General features: G+C 41.3%; 1 protein-coding gene across 1 annotated transcript in view; it reads left to right on the top strand.

Moving 5' to 3' along the window:
• The window catches only part of LOC147201997 (contactin-associated protein-like 4), a 111,778-nt gene that overhangs the window by 44,217 nt on the left and 46,909 nt on the right, over positions 1-20,652 (top strand). Inside the window, exons 4-9 of the mRNA XM_086115440.1 lie at positions 3,978-4,125; positions 5,570-5,764; positions 16,173-16,348; positions 17,130-17,273; positions 18,143-18,410; positions 19,494-19,637. Of these exons, the coding sequence (XP_085971566.1) occupies positions 3,978-4,125; positions 5,570-5,764; positions 16,173-16,348; positions 17,130-17,273; positions 18,143-18,410; positions 19,494-19,637 (1,075 nt within the window). The remainder of the gene's footprint in view (positions 1-3,977; positions 4,126-5,569; positions 5,765-16,172; positions 16,349-17,129; positions 17,274-18,142; positions 18,411-19,493; positions 19,638-20,652) is intronic.

The following is a 20,652-nucleotide window of genomic DNA, read 5'->3' as shown; positions in this document are numbered from 1 at the left end:
TTGCTACAGTATCCAAACACATAGATAGTGAGGTCCCTCTTGGCCAATCGGAGGCCAGGATGATGCTCGGTAAGCCAATGGCGAAGCAGCTATGAGTATGTTGTGCTCAGGAAACTCGGAGCTGTGTAAACCAATGTGGTGGTTGCTGTTGTCATTTCCGAACGAAGCAGTTAGAGGTCGCTGTTGGATTAGACTTTGTTGTAGTGAATCTCTTCGCGAGGCAAGAGCAGAGAAAAAGATTTCGTATAACGCAACAGGGTCTGACTTGACCTCCCCTCGATCACCACACAAGACAGCATTGAACTTTTGCCTCGAAGTCCGGTGGCTGGGAATTCTTACTTATATGGTAGTAGGGTATTTTTTAGTCACAAAGAAGAATACAGATCCAAGAGAAAGAGTGTTGGCCGAGTCATGTAGGCACGGAGTTACTGAAATACTTCTCCATTGTGTGTTAGGTTGTAAAGTCTACCAGAAGGTCGTGGTGCTCTGTCATATGGTCGGTTATGGGGAAGGGAAAGTGCCGGAGACCAGGGGCATAGCCAGAAATTTTTCAGTGATGTGCCGCCTCGGTGAGGGGTGGCCAGGGGTCGCTGTGCGTGCATCCGTTATTCTTTATCATAGGGCACTGATTTGCTAGCTAGAGTCAAACATTGTGATCAATTGGCACAGACAACGACAACATTTTGCATACACGATCAATGGCTCATTCTTTCAAATCATACCTAAAAAAAAACCACAATGACACAAAAGTCTCTTAATTCTTCACATTTTTAAAGTTGCTTTTTTACTTGGGTTTGTTCCTGCTTGCTTTATGAGCATGTGGCGCAGGTGATGAGGTCTGCGGGGAAGCTCTCGGCATCAACTGGTCGACCATTGAATTGACGGTGGTGGAAAGGCTCTGATTAGAGTGCAGAAACACTCATGTCCGCCACTCATGCAGTGTTCAGTGTATTGTGTCTGAATCTGCTGAGCCCATGACTGGCCAAAATGTACTGTAACATGAAGAGCAGAATTTGGAACCAAAAGCAGACAAGACAGCGAAGTGGCAAAGTTCATTCATTTATTCATTTTTTCGATCCACTTTATCCTCACAAGGGTCACGGGGGTGCTAGAGCCTATCCCAGCTGTCTTCGGGCAGTAGGCAGGGGACACCCTGAACCGGTTGCCAGCCAATCGCAGGCCACAGAGACGAACAACCATCCGCGCTCACACTCACACCTAGGGACAATTTTGAGTGTTCAATCAGCCTGCCATGCATGTTTTTGGGATGTGGGAGGAAACCGGAGTACCCGGAGAAAACCCATACAGGCCCGGGGAGAACAGGCAAACGCTACACAGGGAGGCCGAAATCAAACCCAGTACCTATGCACTGTGAGGTCGACGTGCTAACCACTGGACCGCCGTGGCAAAGTTAAAGTATTTATATATATATATATATATATATATATATATATATATATATATATATATAAACCCAATTCCAATTAAGTTGGGACATTGGGTAAAACAAAAATAAAAACAGAATAAAGTGATTTGCATCATCTTCAACCTATATTTAATTGAATAATAAATGATATTGAAATATTCAATGTTATAAAATCACAAAAAACTTATTGTTTTAACATTGATATGGTGTAAAAAAAACAAAACTAAAATATGTAGTACAACTGTTCACATTTATTTGTATCCTGTCCTTCAAATAGTATTTTCCCATATAATGTGAAAACAGCAAATGTTATTCCAACATATAGAAAAGTGGAGATATACATCTGTTTACAAATTATAGACCAGTATACTGGCACAGTTCTCAAAAATTCAAGAACATCTCCTATCACAAAGACTTGACAACTTGATCGAGAAGCCCAACAACCGATCTGGTTTCAGAGAAAAAAAGATGGAAGAAATTTGCCACTAGTTTAAACAAAAAATAATCAACAGTTTTATAGAAGCTACAGTTTCGATTTTCATAGACTTACAAAAAAGATTTTGACACACACTACAGATCAAAATATGAATGGGAAAATTAGAGATGTGGTAGATAAACGGATACAAAGTTAGCTACCTTAGATGACAGAAATCAATATGTGCAGTTAAACAATGTAAAATCAAGTTGAAGATAATTCATGGGGTTCCCCAAGGGTCTGTGCTTGGTTCTAAATTATCTAGGCTATATTGCAATGATGAGTGCTGGGTCTGTAAAAAAGTTTTAATTGCCCAAAACACAAATTTATGTTGTTCCGTAAAATAGAAAGTGTAAATGAAATGACCTTTCCTTTTGTAATTGATGCAAAACGTTGCTGGAAATCTGAAAACGTGAAAAGTAAAATATCCAAAACTATAGGTATCCTTTATAAAACCAAGGATCTTCTTAAAAAAAATGTTTACACGTTGTATTGTTCATTGTTCCTGTTTCCCCCTTGATTGCATACATGACAACGAATAAATGCAGGCTTTGTAGCAAGAACACCGTGCCAGAATGATGGCAGTTAGGAAGAGACTCTTTCACTCAATTCATATCATAACTCAAAATGCGCCTGTTTAAAACTGCCTACTCAACCTGTCATTTTGTTTTTTGTGTGTATTGCTTTCATTCCAATTTTTATTGTTCCTTTATTATTTGTAATGTAACATTTTATGTTATCTTGGAATGCCCAGGCGCACCGACTGCCCGTCACTGCAGCCATCGGATTTCTAATCCCTTCTCTGATGCCTTTGATCATCTTTGTGTTGCTTCTACAAATAGAGAGGAACTCAACTCTTGGTTTCACTCATCTTCGATATATTGAAAAAGTACCTTCAGAAAAAAAACAAATCTCAAATCAAATTGCAGTATCGATTTTGTTAGGAAAAAGAAAAAAAAATTCCATAATTGTCCAGCCCTAATAAATATGAGGCATCAGTTTTTCTCTCATTTTACGGTGGTCGACTGGTTAGCATGTCGGCCTCACAGTGCAGAGGTGCAGTGTTTGATTCTTTCCTGCGTGGAGTTTGCATGTTCTCCCCGTGCCTGTGGGTTTTATCTGGATACTCCAGTTTCCTCCCACGTTTGAAAAAAACATGCATGGCAGGTCAATGGGACACTCTAAATTGTCCCTAAATGATGAAAACTTTCAGGAATAAAGAACCGAAATTTTAGGAGAGAAAAAGAATGTTTGATTTAAACTTAAGGTTTAATTTTCTTTGCCCCTGATGTATTAACAGCACAGAGATCAGCTTTGTAAACCAGCTTGAGTCATGTATATTACACCATTTAGTGTTTATGATTGAGAAGCAATATACTATAGAAGATTTGGGCTTTTGATCCACTTGTAGATACACTCCTGAGAGCCAGAATGCCACATTTCATCCAAATAAGATGTTTTTTCTTTGGCTGTGTAAGTTTTGTTTTAAATAAAAGACTTCACAATTTAAGGGGTTGATTAACCCTTTTAGGGACAGCAGCTATTACAGTGGACAGAATATCATGTTATCAGGTTACAGGGTGCAGAGGTCGTGGGTTCGATCCCGGCTCCGGCCTTCACATGTGGAGTTTCCATGTTTTCCCCGGGCTTGCGTGGGTTTTCTCCGGGTACTCCGGTTTCCTCCCACATTCCAAAAACATGCATAGCAGGAATTGTCCCTAGGTGTGAGTGTGAGCGCGGGATTGTTGTTCATCTGTGTGTGCTCTGCGATTGGCTGGCAACCGGTTCAGCCTGCCAACTGCCCGAAGACAGCTGGGATAGGCTTCAGTACCCCCGCGACCCTTGTGAGGATGAAGTGGTTCAGAAAATGGATGGATGGATGCATGAAAGGGTTAATATAGGATGCTGCGACAGTAATTTTGCTTTGTGGCTTGTCAAGGCAATCCTCATGTATGTCCATGTGAAACAGAAAATGATTTATTTGAAATGGTCTTTGCTGTCGCAACTATACAGCTACTCGGTGGACCATTTTGAGAAATGTGGACCATTTGATTGAAAAAGACATGCTTTTTCCAGGCTCTTCCAGGTAACAGCAATGCTGACACTGTGGTGCAGTACAAACTTGAACAGACGGTGGTAACCCGCTATCTCCGCCTTATCCCTGTGGCCTGGAACCCAAATGGGAGGATTGGACTTCGACTAGAAATATACGGGTGTCACTATGGTAAGGTCTGATCAAAATTCAGTTTTATGCAGAAATTACTCCCTGAAAAGAATATGGATTTTTGTTTTACTGATTCGAGCCAAATTATACTCATATCACAGAGTATTAACCACACCATATTCCATATTCTTTTTTTTTTTCAAAAGGTTACAAAGTCTTGAACTACTACCGCACTTGATATCTACATTTCATGACATGTTGATGTAATACTCTTTCAGAATGACAGAAATGTAAATAAATGTTTGCTTTCAAAACTTAGCTTGTAGCAGACGTGTGCACATTTTCAGCATGACGTCTCTGATCCACTGGTGAAAGGACACTTTGATCCTCTCCTCTTTCATCTATAACTGCTTCAGACAACAAAGTGTATGCAGAAAATTGGTGAAGATTGCACGACTGTCTGTGTCCTATGTGTTGTGTTATTTTTGTTATTTTGACTTCAAAATGGCGCCGCGTGAGTGGCTGACTTTCCAGCAGCTCCTATATTTTGTTGTTCTACTTCTTCCTTTCATAACTTTGCTGCTGTGAATTGGGAATTTCTCCGTTGCGAGACTAATAAAGGTTTTCTTATCTTATCTTAAATCCAAAGAACAAATGACTATGTAGTGTAAGGGAAATGTTATTTGAAGCGGGGGGTGGGTGGGGAAGAAGATTGTTGAATTGGCGTAGTAGGTTCACTCGGAGCTTGTCAGGACCAAAAAGAATGAGACTCTTAAAGTTTCAGTTTGATTTAGCTGATGGAAGATGTCAAACTGATGAGCTGTAAACGCAAAAAGGGCAATTTAAGGGTTAAGAATTGGCAAGAATGACACTTGAAGTGTATCTGTTTTTCAAGGTCTCAACTATTGATGAAAATAATGTAAAATTTACAATCATCAATCACTTGATCGAATTTCCCTTGTGCGGTCTGTGAGACAAGAACTTCTCTCCCCTGGATCTTGAGTGGTTAACATTTGAACTTTTCAGACTACAGTAATCCCTCGTTTATCGCGGTTAATGAGGACCAAAACCACCCGCGATAAACGAAAATCCGCGAAGTAGCGTCCAATTAACATAAAGAGGTAAAAAAAAAGATTTTTTTTTTTTAAAGTCCGCAAACGGTCCGCGAGAAGCTGCAAAACAACAGCGAGTCACATAGAACAACATATACAGTACTGTACATACAGTACTGTATGTAAAAAAAAAAAATTATATATATATTTTTCAATATGTTTGAAAAAATCCGCGATGCACTGAACCCGCGATAAACGAACCGCGAAGGAGCGAGGGATCACTGTACTCTATTGTTGTTGCTCCTTCAGTAAAAGTTTTCAGGTCCAATGCTATATGGAAACACTTTATAGGAGGATCCAAAGGATTTTTTAATGATCATCTTGTGTGTTTGCATATTTTTTTTTGTGTGCCAAGTATTGTATTGATGTTGCTCTTTGTTTGAACTCTGTAGCATCTGATGTAGCAAACTTTGATGGCAGCAGCAGTGTGCTATACAGGCTGAGTGCTCGGTCGAGCCCGATGGCCATTTCTCTGAATTTGAAAACTCCAAAGAATTCTGGAATCCTGCTCCATGCTGAGGGAATGGGAGATCACAGCATCACTCTGGCTTTGGAAAAAGGGAAGCTGCTTCTCTTTCACCAACGAGGTACATTCCTCTCCTCAACAAACAAAATTAGAAGCTTTGTCTTTCATTCTAATTTGAACACAAAATTATCAAGAATCACGTGTATTTTAATTGGGCAGGATGTACTGCATACTATTTCACACATTATCTACGTAAAAAAAAAATCATTATCTAAGTAAAACATTGATATTTATTTCTTACAGTAAGTAGTCTTAGGATTCCTAAGGTTCAATTGATGTGCTCTCTACCGCAAACAATGAGTGTCCATGCATTCAAATTGAGCCAGAGTAGATCTGCATTTTCCCTCGTCTTTTTTTTTTAATGCATTTTTGCTTTGTGGTCGTGAATATTAAAATAATTTTACAATGAGGAAGATACAGTTCTTGAGAATAAATGTCCAGCTTGATGCAGCAGAGCTCAAAAATTACCGTATTTTCCGCTCTATTGGGCACACCAAAAAGTCTTCCATTTTCTTAAAAGCTTACCGAGCGCCTTAAAATCCGGTGCGTCTTGTGTATGGTCATTACGGTAATACATCGACTCCAAGATGGCTCCTTCCTGGAGACATGCTTCCAATGTTATAACTTGCTGTTGGTTCAGTGAACTGTGTCGCTGCTTTATTAAATAAGTTTTTGTTACAGCTCTGAAAAAAGGAGAGCTGTGGTGTTTATTTTTTAAAACAGTCTCAACAAATACAGGTACGTCTTTGTCTGTCTCCGTGCCTTCTTCCATTAGACTCAAGAGGCTTTCAAGACCGCGTCCGAAAAACGGAAACTAACGATTACTCAATGAAACTACAAAAATTTAAAATAATACATCAAAACTGAAAAGCAAGCGAGGATATCACAAAATAAATTCTATAGCCACCCCTACAATAATTTATATTGTGATTTCATCATTTGTGAATACACAACAAAGGAATAAATAACTACTACTGACATCTGATCGTTGTAGTCGTGGCGCTATGATCAAGGAAATGCCAATGCGTTGTTCGGAGGTGGTCATGAACGCCTCTCGAGTTGACCGGAAGAAGGCACGGAGACGGACAAAGATTCACCTGTATTTGTTGAAAAAAGGAGAGCTGGGGTTGTGGTTTTATTAATTTTTTTAAACGCAGACTTTATTAATGGTTTTCACAGTCTCAACAAATACAGGTACTGTACGTCTTTGTCCGTCTCCGTGCCTTCTCTTCCGTTCCACTCGAGACTCGTTCATGGCCGCCTCCGAAAAACATAAATTAATTATTACTTCAATGAAACCACAAAGAAAATCAAGCGAGGAAATCACAGAATAAATTCTGTAGGGGGGATATAGAATTTATTTTGTGATTTACTCGCTTGATTTTCTGTTTTGATGCATTATTTTAAATTTTCGTACTTTCATTTAAGTACAGTAATAGTTGATTTACGTTTTTCAGAGGCGGTCATGAACGCCTCTTAAGTTGAACGGACGCCTCTCGAGTTGAATGGAAGGAGCATTGCACCATCTGGTGGAGGCATTTTAGATTGCGCCCTGTAATGCGAAGCATCTAATGTATGAATTTTTTTTACAAAATAGCCATTCATTGAAGGTGCGCCTCATAATCCAGTGCATCTTTTAGTGCGGAAAATACGTAAATAATTGTAAAAGATAAACAACAGAAATTTGTCATTGTTCAAATATTCCTTTGGGGTTTTATTTATTTATACAACATCTAAATTGTCTGTAGGTATTAATAGGGGTGTTCACATGGCAACTTTTACTCCGGTGTAGCACCGGTGCTGCCCCCTGTAGAGCGTTCACACGTACAAAGTTATACGGGTGTAGCCCCTGAAAACAGCTTAAACTGGAGCAAATTTAACCCTGCTCAGGAGGTGGTTTAAAAATTTACTCCGGAGTAAATGATAGTTTGCGAGGCAGCACCAATATAAAATGGGACGTGTGAACGCTACAGGAGTAGACTCGCTACGCATGAGAAGCGTTGATTACATAGGGTAGAATGCGTTGCTTTCGTGCTCTGTTGTACTTCCGTCATCTTTCCTTTCTCTCTCTCATCCTTTTACGGTGTCTGATAGACCACAGCGTTGATTTGTCTGTAGAAGTATAAACCATGGCTTTTTGATATGTCACAAACAAGGTGGGGAAAAGGAAGTTCACTTTACAAATGCACATGTTTTATTTGGACTCAAGGCTGTCTTAAATTCTTGGGCAGCCTGCTACCAAAACAACATCTGCTATCTCGACCTTCCCCTGATGAAAATATGCACGGAAGCTAGTCCCCCACCATCACCCCCTCCCTCATACATTCCCTTGATTTACCGTCTTCATTGTTTATGTCTTGTGACCTGTTGTAACTGTCATATGCTTGTGCAGGAGTTTTTTTGCCTCACTCAAATTATCCTCAAAATGAGGGTAGTTCGAGCGTGGGTTTTTTTTCTCCCTCTCTCCCTCCCCTGTGGTTTCTTTCTGACCTTCGGGTTGAGTGAACGCTGGCGCGTTTTGGCTGCCGCTGCTCAACCCGTATTGTTTTGTTATTGTAAAGTGTCCTTGGGTGTCTTGAAAGGCGCTTATAAATAAAATGTATTATTATTATTATTATTATTTCCGTATTATTCCGTATCGTATTGCACGGCCGCAGAAACTGCCATGTGAACGCAAGCGGGGTTGCACGCTTAGATAACACGCTTCTCTTTAGTAAGCAGCTTTTTACGTGTGAATGCTCCACAAAATTTACACTGGTGTAGGATATATCGCAACAAAATATGTCGGTGCAGCACCGATGCAAATGTGTGCCGTGTGAACACCCCTAATGTGTGTGTGAAGGCGTGTATGAATGGTTGTACTGTATGTCCATATGTGTCCTGTGATTGGCTGGTGAGCAGTCGAAGGTGTTCCCCGACCCTGTCTCTAAAGTCAGCTGGGACTGGCGCCTTCTCATCTGCGACCCCAGCAAGGATAAGACGAACAAAAAATGGATGGATGGTCTTCCATCCATCCATTTTCCGAACCGCTTGATCCTCACTAGGGTCGCGGGGGGTGCTGGAGCCTATCCCAGCTGTCTTCGGGCAGTAGGCGGGGGACACCCTGAATCGGTTGCCAGCCAATCGCAGGGCACACAGAGACGAACAACCATCCACGCTCACATTCACACCTAGGGACAATTTAGAGCGTTCAATCAGCCTGCCATGCATATTTTTGGAATGTGGGAGGAAACCGGAGTACCCGGAGAAAACCCACGCAGGCCCGGGGAGAACATGCAAACTCCACACAGGGAGGCCGGAGCTGGAATTGAACCCGGCCGGTACCTCTGCACTGTGAAGTTGACGTGCTAACCACTGGACTACCGGGCCGCCCCTGGATGGTCTTTGTTTTGTTAAGTTAAAATTGTTTTATTTTGTGAACTCTTTTTATTCCCATTGATCATTATTAACTTTAAATATGAATACTGAAGGATGGAATTATTTATATAAAATAATAATGTCGTGTGAATGCTTGTTTGTGTCTGTGTACCCAATTTGCTCTGAACCACGAGGGTGTACCTTGCCACTCGCTGAAAGTTGGAAACTAGGACCTAGGGGCAGCAACATGTAAACGACCGGTTTCACTGCCCCCGAAGAAAGTTTTGTCAACTGTAGGGAGGGGATGGAGCATTTTCGAAGACGATGGTTGTGTCCAAATTCCGAGGCCAGATCTTGCGAAAGTTGCATTTTTGACTGCATGACGTCACTTCCGGCGCACTTCGACGATACAGTCGGTCCTTTGACGTCTTTAAAGGCATCTCCTCATGCAGCCTCTGTGGAGCGCATAAGCCGTGACTAATTTGGCTTAATGTAAATTTGGACACCACGTGAGGTTGAGTCACGCCAGAAGTGATGTCATGTGGCCAAAAATGCGGCCTATGAAGGATCCAGGCTGTGAATTTGAACACAGCAGATGCTCCCTTGATAGCCGCTTGATGCCCAGTCAGCATTTGGTGTGGACAGATCTTTATTGACATACAGTATATGCTCTCTCTCTCGCTCGCTTTAGTCAAAATGGGGAGTAACTGTGCGAACCTAACCGGAAGTAATTGTTTATTAAATATTCTTGCAATAAATAATTTCACCATGATTTAACAGAAAACCACAACTATATAAGTTTACATGCTAATAAATAAGCACACATAAAATATTAGACAGGAGAATTGTTTTGTAAAAGTGAAGTGACATCATTTGGTTAGGGCCATCACAGTCGCCGCAGATATCCGATTGAAACAGGAACACTCATTCTCAAAGACTCTTACATGCACACATATATAGTCATGACACTCTGGTGGCTGCCTTTCCAGCAGCTCCTATATTTTGGTCTTCTACTTCCTCCTTTCATAACTTTGCTGCTGTGAATTGGTAATTTCTCCATTGCGAGACTAATAAAGATTTTCTTATCTTCGTATTCCCTGCAAACAAACACATGCGAGACAGGCTGTCCTGTTTCCGGGCATCCTTCAGTGAGGTCGGTACTTGACATAGTTAGTGGCGATTACATTGACGGACGAAAATCCATTTCTGTCAGTGCTTAGTCCGTCTTTTTTTTTTTTCTTTTTTAGTTTCTGTCATTCGCCATTCCTCAGCAAACTGGGCATCTGTCAGTGATGTTCTGATGGAACCTTCGTCGGTCCTGACAAAATGCCCACCTCTAGTTATAAATACATTTCCCCTCTGTGGTCTGGGGAAGAGGGGGGGGCATCTCCCCATTAGCTCTGGCCTCTGCCGTCCCCTGCCCAGCCTCCCTGCAAACTTAATGAAGACGAGCAGGATCGCAAATCCTATTGAGGACACGCAGAATAGAAAATTAGATATTAATTTCAACTCAGATTTGCAGTAAACTTCAAACTTTGGACAAAATTTCAGACATTAACATTAATGTAGTTTGCCCAAAAACTTTCCAGCACTGGCAATATGACCAAAGCTGGTTCATTGCTGTGAGTAGAGAGTCGATGATCTTTGCGATCTATTACATACGACATATGTCTCTCCACTCTCCCCCGGCTTTACACTCGGCAGACGGCATAATTTAGCTCAATGGCTCGGTGCACCCATCGAGAGAAACTGTCGGTTGTCGGCTCAACAGTGAAAGGAGAGGAAAAAACCCCTCAGCGTATTAGAACTTCTAAAAGGCTCCTCTTGTTCTGTCTGGTCTGAAGGCATTTTTAAATAATAATTCATGTCCCATTGTGAGGAAAACTTGATCGCTCCTGAAAAAAAATTGAGAATAGAAATCAAACTCAGACATCTTAGCAAAAGTCCATTAACAACTGAGAGACATTGCATTTGTTTGTGCGCCAGCCAATGATTATTGCATGCACGTATAGGAAGACAGTAACGAGTAACTGAACTGAACTGAACATAATAACTGTGTTGAATGATGACTGATTTCTCTTTCCTTTTTACTATTTTATTTACCTGATTTTCTGTCAAATTATTACTGTATATGTTTTATGTTCAATAAACAAACCAAGCCAAAAAAAACCCCTGAAAAACAGAGACAAAGCACCACTCTCATGCAACAACACATCTCAATATGCCAAGAAGTTAGCATAAAGTGACTTGCTCATTAAGATTTATGTCTTCTCTTCAGAAACTTTCATTTCTTTCTTGCTTTGCATTCATCAAAATGTCAGTCGGCTGTAATGTAGTTTACTGCTTGCCAATTCAGATCAATTCTTGGCTGTCATGAGGTGCTGTAATACACATCAGCAAATTCGGCGAGTGTGTCTTGCCCCTGTACTTTCCAGAAAATTGCTGATAAGTTTTGCTAATCAAATTCGAAAGGCAAATAAACTTTTTGTTTTGTTATATTGCAGATTGTGTAAAACAGTATATTTTATCCACAATAGCTATCTAAACCCATGCTTACAAACCTTTGCTGAGCCGCTTTCCAAAAATTTCACAAAAGGTTGAGACACAGGTTAATTATGTACCTTCTGTCACCTAATGGAAAATTGTTCCACCTATTACTATATGGCGCTAGCGTGGATACACGAACAAAAATAATTTTTCTGTAGTGCATAAATAATTTTTTGGTCCAAATAAGTGACACAGAATTTGCCTCAGCACACGTGAGGATCTCTCATGGCACGCTGGTTGGGAATCACTGATCTAAACTATGAAACCAGAACAGACGCGGTTAAATGTTCATGATGTTTTCAATGATGTGACCCTGACGATCAGGACAAACAGTGGTAATAAGCCGAGAAAACAAATGTCTCTGGATTGCAGGTATTTTTCCATTAGCTTTTTATATTATGGCCCTTGAAAATCCCATCCTGTGGATTTGGGCCCCGTGGCTCCTTAGGTTAAGGCAATAGTCTGGAACTTGGGTCTTGTACTAGACAATGATTTTAAATTGGACCGGCAAATTGGTGCCATTGTTAAGTGCAGCTTCTTTCATCTTACGCAGCTGGCTAACATAAAGCCTCTCCTTTCTCGTGAGCACCTTGAGACAGTAATTCATGCCTTCGTCACATCCCAGCTCGATTACTGTAATAAACTTTACTTTGGAGTCAGCCATTCCTCCATTAAGCGTCTCCAGCTGGTCCAGAATGCTGCTGCTCGCCTCTTGACAGGGACTCGTAAGAAGGAGCACATCACTCCGACTCTGGCATCCCTTCACTGGCTCCCTATACATTTGAGTTATTTTTACGATCCTATCATTTGTTTTCAAATCTTTAAATGGCCTCACCCCACCTTACCTCTCTGAGGTCCCACGCAACTGCCCACTCCCTCAGATCTGTGGACCAGACATTATAAGAGGTACCAAGAACTAAGTGGCAGCTCAGAGGGGATTGAACCTTTTCCGTTGCTGGTCCCTGTCATGTTCCGTATTTGGCAGCAGGTGGCAGGCGTTCCATTTCGGCCGCCTGCACACCTGCTGCCTATTTGTCGGTGATTGCACCTGCTTATCTAGGCGCTCCGGCGGTTGACTCATTGCCGGAGTATTGCATGCCGTGCCACTGCTGTTGCCCATGTATTTTAGAAAGCGCTACTTGGATACTATTGCTGTTCTTTACATTCTTCGATGTTCCATTGTTAAGATTATCGTATTTACCTCATCGATTCCCTTGCCGTTGTTTGCAAGCCTTTTTCGTTGTCTCGTTATATTAATTCCTGGTTTTTGTTAGTAACCAGCGTTTTCTGTTTTTTTCAATTAGACGGTGTGATTTTGGTTTGTAATAAATATTATTTTGTGAGACAGTCCTTTTTCAGTGTCTGCTATTTCGGGGATCCACTCATTCGCATTTGCTCTATTACGTACGAAGCAGCTCCTTTTCCTGCTTCGTGCGAAACGTGACAGTCCCTTTCTTTGGACTGACCTCCCACTGAACTTTTGGCAAGCTCTCTCACTGCCCATCTTTAAAAAGTGTCTTAAAACTCTTTTTTATTCTTTGGCATTTGACTCAGCATGAGACTTGATTTTTAGTTTGACTGTTTTTGTGCTTTATACTGTCTTTCTTAATAATTTATTGCTGTATAGTTTGTTGTTGTATTAATTATTTTTTTTCTATACGCACCGAACTTTGGATACAGCAGTTATTGTTTTAAAGTGCTCTATAAATACAGTTGATTTGAGTTGAGTCAAGTTCTTTGGACTAAATATCACCAAAAAGCCGAAGAAAAATGCCGTATGTGCTCATTAATTTGTTGATGCTCACAAAACCGTGGCCTTATCTCTCTCTCTCTCTCTCTCTCTCTCTCTCTCTCTCTCTCTCTCTCTCTCTCTCTCGCGTATGAGGGCAGTGTTAAATGTCCAGACGTTGCAGCCATTGAACAGTGGACTCATTAGATGCTGTGAGGTTCAAGTTGCCATCTGGTGGTCGATGAATGGGACAATTGTAGATGAGATGTTCTGCAGTTTGGAGTTCTGGTCCACAGTCGCAGAACGGTGATTCGACAAGACCCCATCGGAACATGTTGTCGTTGAAACGGCCTACCCCAGTTCTTAGGCGGTTGAGTCGTACCCAGACTTTCCGGGGTAGCGTTGAGCCAGGTAGGGGTTCGGTGTTAGGTTGGACCATGAACTGGTTGGGTCTTGCAGTTTTATCCCAACTACTTCTCCATGCTTCCAGAATGTTAAAGTTGGAATCATGAGGTTCTGCAGCATGATGAGGAAAAGGGTGGCGAGATTTTAGCCTTTGGGGCTTTCCAGGTTGTACTTCGGCGATCAACTGGTTTAGGGCATGTTTTTTGTCCAGCACAGCATGTTGAGCAAGGCAGTGGGTAGCTTTTTCTCTACGTAAGCTGGCGGGGGCGATGCCTGCCAATACTGGTAGGAACTCCGTGGGGGTGGGACGCAGACATCCGGTGATTATCCACATGGTGTCGTTGAGGGCAACATCGATCTTCTTTGAATGGGTACTTTGGCACCACACTGGTGTTGCATAATCAGCTGTGCTGTAAGCAAGCGCAAGAGCACGTGTACGGAGTGTGTGAGTGCTTGCACCCCAGGACGAGCCAGCTAGGCGTGTCAGCAGATTGTTTCGAGATGTTACTTTGGCACGAAGAGCATCTATGTGCTGTTTATATGTGAGCTGTCGGTCGAGCTTCACTCCTAGATACGTGGGGGATGGGTTATGTGGGAGTGGAGTCCCATGCAGGTAGACAGAGAGTTGGCGCTTGGATTCCATGTTGTTTAGGTGGAAAGGTGTGGTGGTAGTCTTTGCCAAGCTCAATTTAAGTCTCCACGTTGCATTATTGTCACTCCGGCCCATGCAACAGATGGATTTGCATGACCTGATAAGGGCACGTGCTCTGGGCCGGTTCTTCTCACAGTTCTCCGGGGCCAAGGGTTAATCCTTTTACCACCCCGGAGGGGGTTGCTGTCTGCTGAGACAGCAACCTTGGCCTTATGATGTATCTTGAGGCTTTACATCAGGGGTGGGCAAACGTTTTGGCTTGGGGGCCACATTGATTTCTAAAATTTAACCAATGGGCCGGGTCAGCACAAGATACAGTACGTGTAGAAAACTGCATATGTTGACAGCCCAAACCAAACAGAACAAAAGCAGTAAAGTATTAACATACTTTTTTTTTAATGAGAACAGTGAAACAACTATGTTATATGTCCTGTATCAATGTCCAAGTATGTTAACAACATACATGTGTGATAATGCAAGCAACAAAGTGCAACAATGTATTGCCCAAACACTGTTTATAACACAAAAACTGCAGCATACAATACAGATATATAAAAAAAATACAACATAAAAAATATACAACATATAACAAAATGAGGACTATTTGCTACCAAATGAGACGAGTAAGAGACCTGGTGGCTTTTCTTTCCACTCACTCACTCACTGTCTCTAAATTTGCCTCCCCTCGATCACCACACATGACAGCATTGCTCAGCTGATGTCATGCAACGAACTTTTGAAGCCAACCAAGGGACGCTTCGAAGTCTTCGATGCTCATAGTTAGCGCTATGGAACTCGCCTCCTCTTATTAGTGGTCCAGTTTGCGGAAAGTTTTTAACACGATAACAGTCAAACCATTATAGGAAACGTTCATTTACTCGACTTTCCGTCGAGCCGCAAGCAATTCACTCTGAGCATGGAAATTGCTAGAATAGGACTGAGCTTCCTTGTTTTTCAAAGTCTCGTAGAGTTGAATCTTTCCGACTCCAAGCGTCTCCTGAATATTTCGTATTTTGCAACCCACTTCGTTTAATCAAATACGTATCACTTTCTCTTCCGCGATCATTACTGTTCCTCTTTGTTTGGATGCCAATATCTACAGGATGTAGATGTAAATGAATGAAATTAATAACTTTTGCAATTCCAGTAAAACTCACTGCAATCAAGAGTCACTTGCACATCGCCGTTTTGGATCCAACATTTATTCTCTCGTATCGAGCGGGAGTTGCTTGAGTTGGCGCTACTGCGTGTTTCCGGAACGTTTGTTTTTATGGATCGGCCGTTAATGTAACATAATAATAGAAAGTTTAATGCATATGGGGTTTTTTGGGTTTTTTTATGTTTGTTTGGGTTTTTTTGACTGGGTTCGGGAATTTCCGTTTGACCGAGGTCTGCAGGTGGGAGATAAGATTTCTCCCTCCATCTCGCCCCCTCTCTCTTCGTCTCCCCCTCCCTCCCTGTGCTCTGCAACTTCAAGTAACTGTGCCACCTGGCGTTGAAATGCCTGTCATTACAAGTCCAAATGAAATGAATGCAATCATTCACATCGAACCTTATTTGTGTACCAACCTTTGGCGGGCCGGATTAAAAAGACTAACGGGCCGGATCAGGCCCGCAGGCCGTAGTTTGCCTACATCTGCTTTACATGATACACTGGGCTAATAGCAGTTCATACGCTCAGCTTTATGTATTTTAGAGGTGTGCTTATTGTCATCTGAAAACTATGCACACTGTCGAAAATATCTTCAACTTTGACATGCTTTGTCATCCTTCCCGCAGGTTTGAGTTCTTCCTCTGGTGGTCATATCCTTACAACAATTGGTAGTCTGCTTGACGACCAACACTGGCACCATGTAAAGCTTGAGCGAATCGGCCCCCACCTCAACCTTTCTGTGGATAAGAATAAACAGCAAGTTGTCATACCCGCTGAACTCAGCCGATGGGACATTCACTGGGTGAGGAAAAACTATGCAACACAGTAAGCATACATTTTTTGAATCAAGTCAAAGTCAAGTCAAACAGTCCTCTCACTCTGTTTGTGCAAAGGGAGCTGAAATGTTTTGATTATGAGAAGCACAGTGACATGTGTTGGATCACCTCTTTTACTTTGTTTTGCTGCCACATTAAAAAGAAAAAGAAAAACAAAAACCACATGAGTAAGACCATAGGTGTCAAAGTCAAGGCCCGGGGGCCAGATCCGGCCCGCCACCTCATTTTATGTGGCCCGTGAAAAGCAAAATAAAAATGTGAACTTCCATTATGCTAGCCAAAATTTCAAATTCTCGTCTGTAATAAATAAGAAGGATATTGAAGCATTTTCTTGTAACTTAAACAAAAGTTTATTCTTGACTATGTTTTCAGTCATAAAGGCCCTCCAAGGGAAACTGTAACTAAAATATGGACCACAATGAAAATGAGTTTGATACCCCTTAGTTAGATTTATTGAAACCTGAATTATTTTTTGGTGTGAAAGTGAGTGTGAATGGTTGTCAGTATCGGACCTCTCACCTAAAATCATCTTTGGTTAACTCCAGCTTCCTATGACCCTGAAGAAGATGTGCAGTAAAAGAGGAATGGATTGAATGCATTTTTTTCCCTCTTGAATCTGGCAAGGAAGAGTCTGTATCTTCGATTCTCCAAGCAAAGTCAAAAACATTTCAAGTGCTTTTATGTAGCTCTTGCAGTTTGAAGTTACCTGTGGTAACTGTTTACATATGCATTGATTATTCTGTGCAGTTGATTGTAGGAGCTGTCCAAAGCCCCGGACTTAAGTCAAACCCCAATCAGAAGAATTTCCATGGCTGTGTGGAAAACCTGCATTACAATGATCTTAACCTGATAGGCATGGCAAAACAAAACAACTCTCAGGTCACTGTCTTGGTAAGTTAGCATCTTTTGACATTTTATTGCTATAATTGATCGATTGTGGCACCATCAAACAGTTATTGACTTGTTTATGCTCTAAGATATCCTTTATTTGTCCCGCAATGGGGAAATCTACAGTCAGAGTTCAGAAAGGAAAACACTGGGTAAGGAGAGGGAAAAGAAAACACGCTCGAACTATCCTCTTCTGAGGATAATTTAAGTCCAGGATAAAAAAAAAAGGGTCGTTATGGCTCGTTGATTTTGATAGAGATGTAATTTCTATCAAAATCAACGATGTAATTTTTCTGGTTGCGGCTTTTATCACTCAGTACGTATTCTCGAGAGAATGTTGCATGAAATGTATTATGGAAAAATATATTGCTTTATTGGTAAAATGCAGTGGATCCTCCAATATTGAACATAATCCCTTCTGCCACTTCCATGTTGTAATGGTTTCTAGCCTTTTTTTGCTTTGCCATCGTAAAACCTTTATTTACTTTTCTTTAGACTGCACTTGCACAACAACAACAATAATATTGTTGGGAACAATAATTGTACAATTAATAAAGGTTGTACAATGACCTTTATTAATTGTACAATTATTGTTCCCAACTATTATGCAAGTGCAGTCTAAAGAAAAGTTAACTATTTTGTAACAGAAATAAATAAAAGTAGAAAAATGAATGGCAGAATGGCAATGAAGTGGATAGTATTTCTGCTTGTGGGTGTATTCTAAAGTACAAAAAAAAAATGCCTGTTTGCATGGCAGTAAAAGGTGTTCCTCGGAGAGCTCCGAACGAGATGTGTCACCAAAAGGTCATATTTGTTTTTTGGTTTTTTTTTCCACATTGTGTTTTCACTAGCTACCTTCCTCTTCTTCTCAGGGAAATGTGACATTTTCTTGTGCTGAGCCAGTGGCAGTGGCTGTAACGTTCACAGACTCCCAGAGCTTCCTCCAGTTGCCCGGACACACAACGGAGTCATCGGGGCTCGCCGTGATAGGTTTACAATTCCGTACATGGAACGTGGATGGAATGCTGCTCACCTTTAACTTTGTGCAGCAGCACAGAATTCTCTGGCTGTACCTGAGTGATGCCAGACTCCAACTACAGATCAATGACACTGTCGGGGTGCTGCTCCACTTCAATACAGGTTGGTCATATACTGTCCAATGAATCTCATTTGGTTTATAGCACCATATGAGACCTCGCCTTAACAGTGCCCTAATTTATGCGGGGGGGGGGGGGGGGTTGTTGTTGTTGTTGTTGCTGACAAGCTCTCACTTGGTTCATTTTATTTCTTTTTGCTCTCTGTGAAAAAGTGAAAAAAACAGGAGCAGGCCAATTACCGAACTATACAATTACTGAGCAATAAAATACATAAATGAGAGCAGCTACAGGAGGCCAAAACTCAGTTGGACACGCACCTGAAGGCATTCCACATACAACAAGTTTTTGCTGTGACTTGTCTCAATGTGTTTCTAGCACTGGTTTACATCTTTGCAGTTTTCTAAATTTTACATTGTTTTTGTATGATACAGTGCTATTTTCCTTTATTAACCCTGGAGAACCCAAGACCCCTTTTCTTCTTTGGAAAATGATGAATTTTACATTAAATGACTGCTATATGTTCACTGAACACCAAAATATGTTTTTTCAATGGGATTAGGGCCAAATTTGACCCTTTGGGATTTAGCGGTAGCATTTGAGTAACAGAATTTATAGGGGCCAAATTGTGACCCCGTGTGTTCTCCAGGGTTAAAAACACTGAACATTTTTCAGGGGGTGGGCTGTGGAGCTGGAACATAGTCATGGCATTTGAATTCATTTCAATGGCAAAAATGTAGTTGATGTATAGCATAAATTGAGTTACGATCTTGATCACACAACAGATTAAACTTGCAAGTTGATGTATATCTCCAGAAGCAGTTTGAGTTAAGATTGATGTCATCTTTCCAACATTAATCCAATTTTTGGATTTGCCGTCTTGATGCCAACCAACCCTTGAGGTGTATTCAGTTCGATAGATTCTGACAGACATGATGAAATTTGGCTCACCTGACCATTCTCATGTTGACTGAACTTTGTACAAAAGTGTTTTGATTCTGCTGAAAAAAAAGTCAATCTATCATTGATTGGATCTCAGAAATGCCATTTTAACCACTTTTGATTTAGGTTTGTAAACAAAGTTTCACATCGGACAACTTGATTTTAGGATGACATTTATTGGTGACAGGTTCAGGGCTGAACGATGGTCAGTGGCATTCAGTGGAGCTCAGCTGTGGCCAAGATCACCTGAATGTCACAGTTGACAAAGATGAAGAAGCCACTGCTCACACTGCAGGCATCCCACATCCTGGTGGTCAGGTATTCTTTGGTGGTAAGAAAACAGGATTCAAGCTATACTGTATTATGTATTTTATATCTTTATTATTCATTCCCTCCAAAATGTCAACACCAACAAAACCGGCAGTGGTAAAGGCCTGAAAACAGATATAGTTAAGCTTGATAAGGTTCCGATTCTAAATGTTGACTTATTTTCTCTCACAGTACATTTTCATCAATATACGAATGTGTCTAATTCTAGAACATAGAACCACATGGCTTTATGTAAAGCGTTTCCTTCATATGTCTTTATTATTATTTTTATTATTTTCATTTTCTTCACTTTTCTAACACCATTTGACCGCTAGACCTTGATGCACTTCTTTCTCTCTCTCGCTCGCTCGCTCTCAAACATGTTTGAGTGAATAAAATTAACCGACAAAAGATTTGGTAATGTATTGCATGTGGACTTTTCAAGACAAAATGCAATGCTTTCTTAGTATGAGTCGGCCAATATGAAAGTCTCATTTGCATGAACTATAAAATTATGTATCACAGTCCTAAAGACGTCAATGCCCTCACTCTGTTGGAGCGCCTTCAATTTAAAGTCATAATACACAATTAATAATTTCTCTCGCTCTCCCCTTTTTCTGCTGGGAGCTGTCAAACTGCACCCAATGGCCTGACTATAAATGCGCAGCCTGTAGCCTGAATAGTAATGAATATGTCTGAGGACGACCATCAGCCCCCAAGAAAGAATATCGGATAGATCATATAGCGTTTACTCTGTTGTGGTCAGTAGAATGCTTTTATATTTATTTGGTATCAGTGACCAACCGGCCCGGGAGTCTAGTGGTTAGCGCGTCGACTTCACAGTGCAGAGGTACCGGTTCAATTCCAGCTCCGGCCTCCCTGTGTGGAGTTTGCATGTTCTCCCCGGGCCTGCGTGGGTTTTCTCCGGGTACTCCGGTTTCCTCCCACATTCCAAAAATATGCATGGCAGGCTGATTGAACGCTCTAAATTGTCCCTAGGTGTGAGTGAGGGCGTGCATGGTTTTCGTCTCTGTGTT

Source organism: Hippocampus guttulatus, chromosome 7, assembly GCF_054856545.1.
Source record: "Hippocampus guttulatus isolate MCC_2025c chromosome 7, RoL_Hgut_1.0, whole genome shotgun sequence".
Lineage (NCBI taxonomy): Eukaryota > Metazoa > Chordata > Actinopteri > Syngnathiformes > Syngnathidae > Hippocampus > Hippocampus guttulatus.
Note: the sequence above shows the minus strand (reverse complement) of the source record. Positions and strands in the feature narration are given on the sequence as shown.